Source organism: Triticum dicoccoides, chromosome 1A (assembly GCF_002162155.2).
Source record: "Triticum dicoccoides isolate Atlit2015 ecotype Zavitan chromosome 1A, WEW_v2.0, whole genome shotgun sequence".
Classification (NCBI taxonomy): domain Eukaryota; kingdom Viridiplantae; phylum Streptophyta; class Magnoliopsida; order Poales; family Poaceae; genus Triticum; species Triticum dicoccoides.
Window position 1 is genome coordinate 483,127,819 of NC_041380.1, and position 9,342 is coordinate 483,137,160.

General features: G+C 51.5%; 2 protein-coding genes across 2 annotated transcripts; both read right to left on the reverse strand.

Annotated features, from left to right (window-relative positions):
* Positions 1–901: 901 nt before the first annotated feature.
* On the reverse strand, positions 902–3,008 carry LOC119281063. Its single transcript, XM_037561707.1, has 3 exons — positions 2,817–3,008; positions 2,622–2,695; positions 902–1,889 (listed from the first exon to the last, which is right to left on the reverse strand). The coding sequence occupies exons 1-3, from the start codon at positions 2,834–2,836 to the stop codon at positions 1,153–1,155; spliced, it is 831 nt and encodes a 276-aa protein (XP_037417604.1). The 5' UTR covers positions 2,837–3,008; the 3' UTR covers positions 902–1,152.
* A 3,004-nt stretch (positions 3,009–6,012) lies between these two features.
* LOC119281074 (histone deacetylase 8-like) lies at positions 6,013–8,475 on the reverse strand. The gene is made up of 3 exons (XM_037561713.1): positions 8,094–8,475; positions 7,230–7,810; positions 6,013–6,583 (listed from the first exon to the last, which is right to left on the reverse strand). Exons 1-3 carry the CDS (start codon positions 8,383–8,385, stop codon positions 6,281–6,283), a joined length of 1,176 nt encoding a protein of 391 aa, XP_037417610.1. The 5' UTR covers positions 8,386–8,475; the 3' UTR covers positions 6,013–6,280.
* Positions 8,476–9,342: the final 867 nt, after the last annotated feature.

The following is a 9,342-nucleotide window of genomic DNA, read 5'->3' on the forward strand; positions in this document are numbered from 1 at the left end:
GGGGGGTGGTTTAGGGGAGGGCGGGGCGGCGAGGCGGTCGCGGGAGGCGGGGGCCGGCGGTTAGGGCTGGGCTGGATCGGCGGTTGAAGACGGGAAGAAGAGACGGGAGGTTGAAGACGAACAATGTAGGTTGAATTTTGATCTAACGGTTGAGACAGGAGGAAGAGAATCGACTGACCCTTTCTACAATTTCAATCGACTGTCGCCTAGCCTCTCCCAGAGATGAACCTATGACGAATCAAGTGCCTATATACATGTAGACATTGTACATTCCAGAAGATAGTGCCTCCATAAATCCTCAGCGCCACACATACCGCATGAACTCGTAGTTGATGTTTTCTGATGGCAATGCACGTCCTCAGTGGGCAATGTTTAGCTAATCTCCACAGAAACGTTCTAACTTATCCTATTCATGAGATAAATGTGCTCGATCCTGGTAATCCTTAGGGCTGCGATGCACGTGGGCTTCGATCTGATCAAAGAATAAATTGGCCCACAATCCAGAAATGGTTATGGTACAAAAATAGTTCTAATACTTCCTCCAAAAAGCAAAAAGTGAGGCTAAATTCAGTTACTACATACGCTCGTATAAGCAGCCGCTTCAGGCAGCTTGGAACACAGAGATAATTTATATATAAGATTTGAACATTTTTCTGTATATTGTTACATACACTCACCATCAGTTCCTTATCTGGATATGATCTATCTAAAGACAGGATCTCGAGAAAATGCGTTTGTAAAACTGCTGTTCCATTTTGTTGGCACACAAGCACAACACAGGTTCAGGTTTTGTTGACAACTTGACATACTCACACCTCATGTTAAGAATGAATGCTGGATCAGGTGATATTTTCTGCAATGTGCAAACGTTTCCCCAAGAAGTGAAAACAGAAGCCAGAAATAGACAGGAGCGGAAATCTTGATACAAATTCGAGAAAACTACACACCAATGTTCAACCTTCTTTATACAATACTAATGAGAAACCATACACGACCGTAGCGGATACAACACTCTGACACACAGCTCTTGCTGAATGGGAATTTCACTCCTGGCACAGTTTTAGCAGGTTTGAACAACGATTTCGGTGGTACATATAGCAGTAGTGATGGTGATGTATACATCTCCATATTTTACAACATCAGTGCCGCATTCTAAGCAGCAACTAGTGTGGTCACGGCCGGAACCTGGACTTGCCCTGGAGTGGCCAGCTGACTGATGTTCGCCGGACGAATCCGGCCGCTTGCGAGCCCGGCAGTCAGGTCCTCCACTTCCACTTTCAGCACGTCTCGGCGGTTGCCAATGTCACCTGCATACCTGCTGACACAGTACACCCCGACAGCCATCACCGCCACTCCATAGATGTTCGTGGTTACTAGGCGGAAAGGGGTCGAAACCACAGCAGCAAGAGGGCCGCCGATGATGGACACAGCCTGCCCACTCTGCCCGAGCCCGACGTTGCCTTGCTCAGCCACAAGCAGACCAGTCTTGCAGTATATAGCAAAGTCTTCGCAGTTGTTCTTGAACAGGCTGTAGCACCTGAAACCATTGGTCAACAAGTATTTGGCACGTCGGACAACCACCTCGTCAGGATCAGTGGCAGCAAGTGTGCAGGTCCCTCCTCGCACTTTGGCAAGGAAAAGTGCTGGGTTGACGTCATACTCGAAACGGTAGAGGGCACCCCCTGCCAGGAAACAGCTGAGGCAAGAGGAGGTTACACCATTTGTCTCCGCCACGGTGGTGGCTTCTTCGCTGCTGCATACCAAGCATGGCGTGGTGCTCCTAGTAGGGCCAGAACTCACAAGAAGAAAATCAATGACCGTTCCTGTTCCGACCTCTTGGTCCCTTCCTCTGGTAAAATGGATCACCTTATCATCGCCCACGTATATTCCTGCAGAGAAATATACGGTTATACGTGCACAAAGCTACAAGAGTGAAGCACCTATTGCAGTTCTGACAAATACACGAATAATTTCCAACATAGTGGCAACAGAGGTTTTGGCTACAGCTAGACTAATCATCTGTTTTTGCAATTTCATCACTTGATTTCATGGTAAGGATTACTCACATACACAAGCTGATGCCCCCTCTATATAGCACTCCCTCCGTTCACTATTATAAGATGTTCTAGCTTCTTTCTAAATCGGATGTATGTAGACACGTTTTAGTGTACTTGTTTACTCATTTCAGTCCCTATGTGGTCCACACTGAAATATCCCAAACACCTTATAATAGTGAACAGAGGGCGTATGGACTAAGTAAACATATGCTACACACAGCACATGTTTGCATTCACCCGTTGAAACTAGAGTGGCTGATGACAACCACATCTGTTATCCAGCCAATCAAAGCACTGCCAAGATCTAATTGTGGACACATCTGCATGCATCCCAGTTTAGTACTGAATCTCCTAATTACCTAAAATTGCCAAACGACAAAGATGTAATTTCCATCAAGAACTGTAGACACATGGCAATATAGACAGATTCATACTCTTCTCAATTCATTGACCCAAAACGTAAACCTATCAATTAACAACCGAAACGAAAACCTACACGGAAGCGAGTTAACACGCTTTAATCAGAACTGGAAATAATGATACTGGAAGGAGCAGATTTCACACCGTGATGCGCGTAGACCCACGCGGCCCTCCACGAGTAGATGTGATCCCCCGCCTTCAGGCTCTCCTTCCCGATCCTAACCGAACCAAACCGCAGAAAAAAAGGAACCAATCAATTCACCGATGCAGAGCAAATTAGAAGCCATTGCGGCAGCGCAGGGCATGAAATCGAAAGAATGGGGCGATTCGGAGCTGTACCTGTTCGACAGGAGACCCATGGAGACGGCGGAGGCGGCGGATCGGACGGCGAGCAGAGCAGGCGGCGGGCGGAGAGGAGGGCGAGGAAGAAGGAGAGGGGCGGAAGCGAGAAGGCGCCTTGCGCTCTGGAGTAAAGCACGAAAAAGTGGGAGGGGATCGGGGGGAATGGGCCGTAGGATCCACGAGACGCTGGCTGATCTCGTTTGACGCACACGCGTAACCGGTGCCTTTATCTTACGAACGACGGGATACTTCGTTTCGCACCCCTGGATTTCGCAATAATTAGTTAACGCTTCCTTGCAGGACTATTTGTGAGACTTTATTTTCTATACTATCATCTTTGAGTAGTCAAGTTTAATTTGGTTTCTTTTCACAAAATATTAATTTAATTTGACCAGTAGTATGCATTTTTGCAAGGCTAACTGGTTTTCAAATATGCGGTATGAGATAATTTTGATCTACCACAAATCGGATTCGTCATGGAAAGCACTTTGAAATTCAGTTAGTAACAATATTTGCTATGCTATAAAGACATTGCCTTCGTATTTTCGAACAGAGTCGAAACCACAACGGTTAACGGCGTCAAGCTCAGCCTTAACGCCGAAGGTTACCGAGGCCGCGTCAAACAAAACGATGATAATTAAGCCGAGCTGTTTTCAGCGGTCGGCCGCACGAGCGCTGTCGGCAGGAGCAGCGTCTGGAGCGCGTCTGCTCACCTCTCGCGAGCTGAAGCGCAGCCTATCCACGCAGAGCCCCTCGGTACGCGTGGCGTCGTCCTGGCGTGGCGGCTACCCAAGCCGAGTGAGCAAGCGAGCTGCACGCGTTTGCAGTCACATCTCGGCATAACCACAGGTCGACGTCGCCCAGTCCAAAGACTGCTTACCGACGTACGTACTACTATATCTCTGAAGAATACTCACCATGTGCTGGTTGTGACTTCATTACGTACGGAATTACGGAGCACGGTGTGACTTGGTGACAGCAGTCGATGCAGCGTGTCATCACAAGGTCCCAAAAAAGCAGCAAATCAAATAGCCAGAAAATATAGCGGTAATCCCAGCAAAAGATGCCGGAGCACTGACAGCCACAGAAGTTTATACGGTACAAACAAACGAATGACCACAGAATGGGTCGGCTTGAGGCTAACTCCATCGCGCGACCCTATCCTGTACGGCCCCGTCCGTTTGGAATAAAACGGACAAAGAAGGCGGCCCAGCGCGCGATGGCTCGGACCCATCCTGTCTGTTTTGTGTCAGGGCTGACCCATTTCGAGCGCAAACTTGCGCCGGGTTTGGGTCGCGGCGGACACCAAACGGACGCGCGCTCGTCCGCGTCGGGGCCGCGTGGCAGGCGGCCACCTACCTCCCACCCGCCCACATCAATGCGCACGAGCGGGCGGCCCCACCTGTCATCCGCACGTCGAACGGTCCCCGTCCTTCTTTAAGTGGGAAGCGTGGACGGGTCGTCGTCCACACTGCCCCACGCCACCCCGCGGCCTCCTCGAAACCCGACAGCGCCGAAACCCTAGCTGAAGCCCTCGAGCTCGCCGACCGCCCACCTCGCCATGGGGTTCTGGAATGGCAAGGGCAAGCATGACCGTGAGGCCGGCTCCTCCTCGGGGCGCCGCCGCGGCTCCGTGAAGAAGGAGGAGCCCGCGTCACCGCCGCGCTCCTCCCGTCGAGCCCCCGTCCCGGCCCCCTTCACCATCAACCCTAGGCCCGCCGGCGAGCGCGACCGGCAGTACCTCGCGGCGGACGTGTGCCGGAGGTACTGGGAGACGAGGACGCCGGTCCTGTGGAGTGACGTCTACCTCCCCAACGGATGGCACCTCAGCGCCGACCGGGTCCCGATCCCTCCTGTGCCGGCGAGCGGCCGCGCGCGCCGCGATGAGATCGAGCGCCGCCGCCTCCTCCTCCTGGACGACCTGTTCTACGACGACAGGTACGGCCCGGATTCCGACCTCTGGGACACGTGGCTCCAGGACAAACACGACACGCGCCGCGCGTCATACTTTGCCGACACGGTGTCGGGGCCGCGGCGGCCACGTCGAGAGGTGCGCGGGCGTACGCGCGTGCGCGGCGTCACGCCCACGCCGTCGCCTTCTCCGTCGCCCCCTCCACCTCCTCGCATGTCAGCGGAGGAGGAGGCCCGTCTCCTCAAGCGTGTCATGGACGACTCCATGTACATGCACGACGAACGGCAGTGGGACGGCCTGGAGGAGGCCATGGCCCTCTCTGCCACCGGGGACGTCGCCTTCCCGGAGCTGCAGATGGTGGCCGTGGAGGAGGAGAGGAGGGAGGACCCGCCGGCCGTGTTCCAGCAGCTGCTGGGCCAGGGGTGGGGCTGGTCCTGCACTGCTCCGGAGATGGCCGCCGGCGTGGGCGTGAACTGGTGCCCCACTCCGCCGCGGTCACCGGAGCGGGAGGCGTCGCCACAGGAGGAGGTGGTGCAGGCACCTCCGGCCGTCCAGCCCGACCCCGTCCACCACGCACCTCCGGCCCACCTGTGGACGCCGCCGGCCTACGTCGACCTCGTCAGCGACGACGGCGACACCGACGGCCAGTGAAGACGGCGACGGCCACGGCACCGACGGGCGCAGCAGGAGCGCGCGGGAGGCGGAGGCGTTTTTTATTTTGTTTTGTATGTTAATTATGAAAACTGGGCCTTTTAAGTGGCTGTGGAAACTGGACCGTTTTGTGGCCGTCCCTTATATATGTTTTATGTTTTTTTAAAATGTTTTTATTTAGTTTTTTAGTTATTTCATTCTAGTTTTTTATTCACGTCCATTTCGGACACTATTTGGGGTGCGCGCGCGACCTATCTGACAAAGACGGACACGGGCGAACCCATCGGCGCCCCAAAGGGACAAAATTCGACTAATCCGGACGTCCGTTTAGGGTCGTGCGGTGGAGTTGGCTTGAGGGACGTCCAGTCTACCAATGCAAAAGGGACGCAAGAAACAATTGTGGAGCGTATGATAGCTGCAGAACGAGCAGACATGGCGTAGGAATTTCGCAAAAAAAAAGAAGAGAGATGGCGTGGGAAACGAATATGCGGGTACGATGCGATGCGATGCAAAGGGGGGCTGGATGAGGTGAGACGCCGTCGCTTCCGTCCGTCCGTCCGTCCGTCCGTCCGTCCATGAAGGGATCGATTCTTTGGAGGCTGTATTTCTCGGTAGCACCACCCTGCTTTTGCAACAGATATATATGCTCTCTTTATTAATCCAACGGACGGGATGCAACAAACATATTCTCAGTTCAACAAACTGCTCAAGAAAATGTCTGGTTTCATTCATTCTCTTAAACGACAAAGGAAAAAAAAAACTCTTAATGCTCATCTACATGAGCTGCGTCACTCTTTTCTTGACAGTGCGATTTAATTCCGAGAATACAAACCATGACATGATTCGAGACCGAGGTTCGTCGTTTGCCGCTGCGTCGAAGAAGAGACGTAACGCGTCCTTAAATGTCCTTCAAGAAGGGAATGGATTCTTTCCAGCGTTTCTTCGTGACGTCGACAGCTTCCATGGTGTACTTCTCATCCTCGGGATAGTATGCGATTGGGTCGTCCAGCAATGGGGCCTCAAGATTCAGAACGCCTTCTAGTGTCGCATGCAGACAATATGCTGAATAACTGATGTGGTAACCCCCTTCCTGGACAATCAACATTTGCCCATCGCTATGTCGATTAGCCACGCCCCTCATTATTTGTCCAATTTTCCTGTAACCATCCATGGTCAAGCACTGTCTTCCATTTGGATCAAACTGCATGGAGAAAATTCACAATTAGTTCGTCCAACGGAGTCATATAATTCAAGACAGAAGATTATCATGCATGCAACATTACCTCAATCTTCAAGGTACAATTGCTACCATTTGATTTAGTTCTAAAACCACGACACTTATTTTGGATCGGAGGGAGTAATATTTTACGTTTAGTATATAACTTCCGTCCCACAGTATAGATTATCCAAAATGAATGATAATAAATCTAGATAGTAAACATACATTTAGCGCAAGTATATTTATTATCTTCCTTAGTATGAAGTTTATATAGTCCCACAGTCCCACACTGTGTTATACAAGATGGCAAGTAGGGGAACTGGGCCTTGCTCAGCTGGTGGGAGGTGCGGCTGCTAACGATGTTTGAATTCTCCACTTGAATTCGGGTGCCTATTTCTTATGTCAACAAAAAGTCACTTAGTTCCTATAGGAAATCTAGTTATTTTCACAACATGCTATGTGATACACTGATACCTATATTTTTTAACTTCACAATATATTTCAATTGCTAAAATGTGAGTTTATCTTCTCGAGAGAAAAAAGAATACGAAACTGGACATGATTTAGCAGGATTGACAAGTAGAACATGTAGTGAACTAAGGACAACAAATAAGCATACTCAGCTCACCATGCTAGAATCTTGGCCAATGACAAAAACCAAAAGCTGAGGTTGAAACTTGTCAATCGCCGGGACAACCAATTCATTCATTGCATACTCATAGCCTTTATCCCCACTGCCATTAGGCAAAGGTATATTGAGATTGTACCCAAGCCCCTTGCCTTCCCCAATCTCATCAGCCGAGCCACTCTGCAGATGCGAAGGACCCCAAGTACCATGCTTCATGTGAAGAGAGATTGCCAACACGTTGTCCGTGCGATAGAAGCCCTCTGCGGTACCATTTCCATAGTGCACATCTATGTCAACAACGGCAACCTTTGCGCGGCCAGAATCCAGAGCCAGCTGCACAGCAAGCCCGGCGTTGTTCAGAAAGCAGTAACCGTCGGCATGGTCCGGCTGCGCGTGATGGCCAGGGGGGCGGACCAATGCGTAGGCTATCTTCCCATGCCCGTCTAGTATGTGCCTCACAGCTGATAAGGTTGTTCCGGCAGCCAGAAGCGCAGCGCCCCATGAACCAGAGTTCAAGAAAGTACCCTCACATAACTTCTTGGGTCCACTGGCATTCGCCTGCACGAGCTCCTCAATGTATTCTGAAGATCACAACAAGATTAAGGGTCCGTTAGGAACGCAGGAGAATTGCTGTAATTTTACAGGAACTGAACTATTTCCCGACTGAATATGAACATGGTTTCTGAATCCAAACGAGTAATTACAAGTTACAGAATACAGTAGTTCGTTTTGTCAATTCAAACGACATATAGATGTACTCCAAGGAGGATTAAGATAAGGGATATAATAAAGAATGATTGGCAGGTCGATAGGAGCTTTAGTACTCTAGGTTAGTTGACTTTGCGAGCAGATTTGGGGGCAGACCTGGGGAGTGGAAGGAGAGGAGGTCGCTGGCGTGGGCGGGGGTGCCGGAGTGCCAAGAGAGGAAGGGCGCGATGGGCCCGCGGCGGAGGATGGATACCATGTTGCGGACGCGGTCGGCGTTCTCCGGGTGGTGGTCGAGCACGTCGAGGAAGCCCGGGTCGCGGCCCGAGTCGAACACGCCGCGGCCGGCGTCGTGGGCCAGCATGCCCTCGTGCCAGAACACAGCCAGATTCTCCCCCGCCGGAAGCGCCCCCTCCGCAGCCGCAGGGACGGAGGACGAAGAGGAGTCCATCGGCGGCGACCGCCGGAGTTATCGGCGGTAGTTCGTGATGCTTCGACGTCTGTTGACCGAGACTCGAGTTTGACTCCCACAGAGAGATATCTGTTTTTTTAGGCAACAGAGAGCAAGAAACCTGGCCTACCCAGGCACCCCAACTACATGGGCCGTTCCGGGCCGGCAATCGTGCCGCGCTATCTGGCCCAGACACGGCACAGCAATAAAAGGGCTCGGCCCACCGGCATGTTTAGTCACCAGCCCGTCGATTTGGGCTGTTTTGGGTCTGTTTGGACTGTTTTGGGGCCAATATATAAAAAAGTTCTGAAAGAAAGGTAAACAGGCCGTGTCATGCCGACACTCATGCCCAGCCTCGTGGTCCAGACACGACCCCAGGTGGGCCACGTGCTGGCACGACCTAATTAGATACCTATCAGTGTTAAATCCGGCAGATCACGATAGGGAGTCCGAGTTGGTGATCTTGGCTAGATGGTGTTGAGTATAAGGATTATTAGGAAGTATAGTATAGACTAGGATTTGGTCCTACTTTGTTTTGTACTTCAAGTTGGTCTTTGTATGTACTCCTATATATATGCCTACAAGGCTAAAGCAATACATCAAACCATTTCACGAATCCTCTCTCCCCTCTAACATGATATCAGCCTAACCGATCAAAACCCTAGCCGCTTGTCGGGTGGTAGGTGCGACATATGCCAACGGGTGGCTTATCATTGTGGGAGCCAATAAGACGTCGCCGGTGTCTGGAAACGGGATGAGGCGAAGACATGCACGCCGGCGAATCTTACCCAGTTTCGGGGCTCTCCGTGGAGATAACACCCCTACTGCTACTCTGCGGGGTCTCCACATGATCACTAGATGAATAAGTAGCTACACGATGCTCCTTGAGCTGTTTGGCGAGAGGAGGAAGAAGGGCAAGGCTCGCTCTCTTCTCCTCCCTACGTGGTGTCTAAAACT

What these genes read in the sequence shown, in the direction of transcription:
- LOC119281074 (XM_037561713.1), bottom strand. Translation starts at nt 8,385, where the DNA reads ATGGACTCCTCTTCGTCCTCCGTCCCTGCGGCTGCGGAGGGGGCGCTT. An exon ending in CCTCTCCTTCCACTCCCCAG is followed by an intron (nt 7,811 to 8,093) that starts GTCTGCCCCCAA and finishes TGTGATCTTCAG; the next exon opens with AATACATTGAGGAGCTCGTG. An exon ending in TTGGCCAAGATTCTAGCATG is followed by an intron (nt 6,584 to 7,229) that starts GTGAGCTGAGTA and finishes TTCTCCATGCAG; the next exon opens with TTTGATCCAAATGGAAGACA.
- LOC119281063 (XM_037561707.1), bottom strand. Translation starts at nt 2,836, where the DNA reads ATGGGTCTCCTGTCGAACAG. An exon ending in ATGGGTCTCCTGTCGAACAG is followed by an intron (nt 2,696 to 2,816) that starts GTACAGCTCCGA and finishes TGGTTCGGTTAG; the next exon opens with GATCGGGAAGGAGAGCCTGA. An exon ending in GTGGGTCTACGCGCATCACG is followed by an intron (nt 1,890 to 2,621) that starts GTGTGAAATCTG and finishes ATTTCTCTGCAG; the next exon opens with GAATATACGTGGGCGATGAT.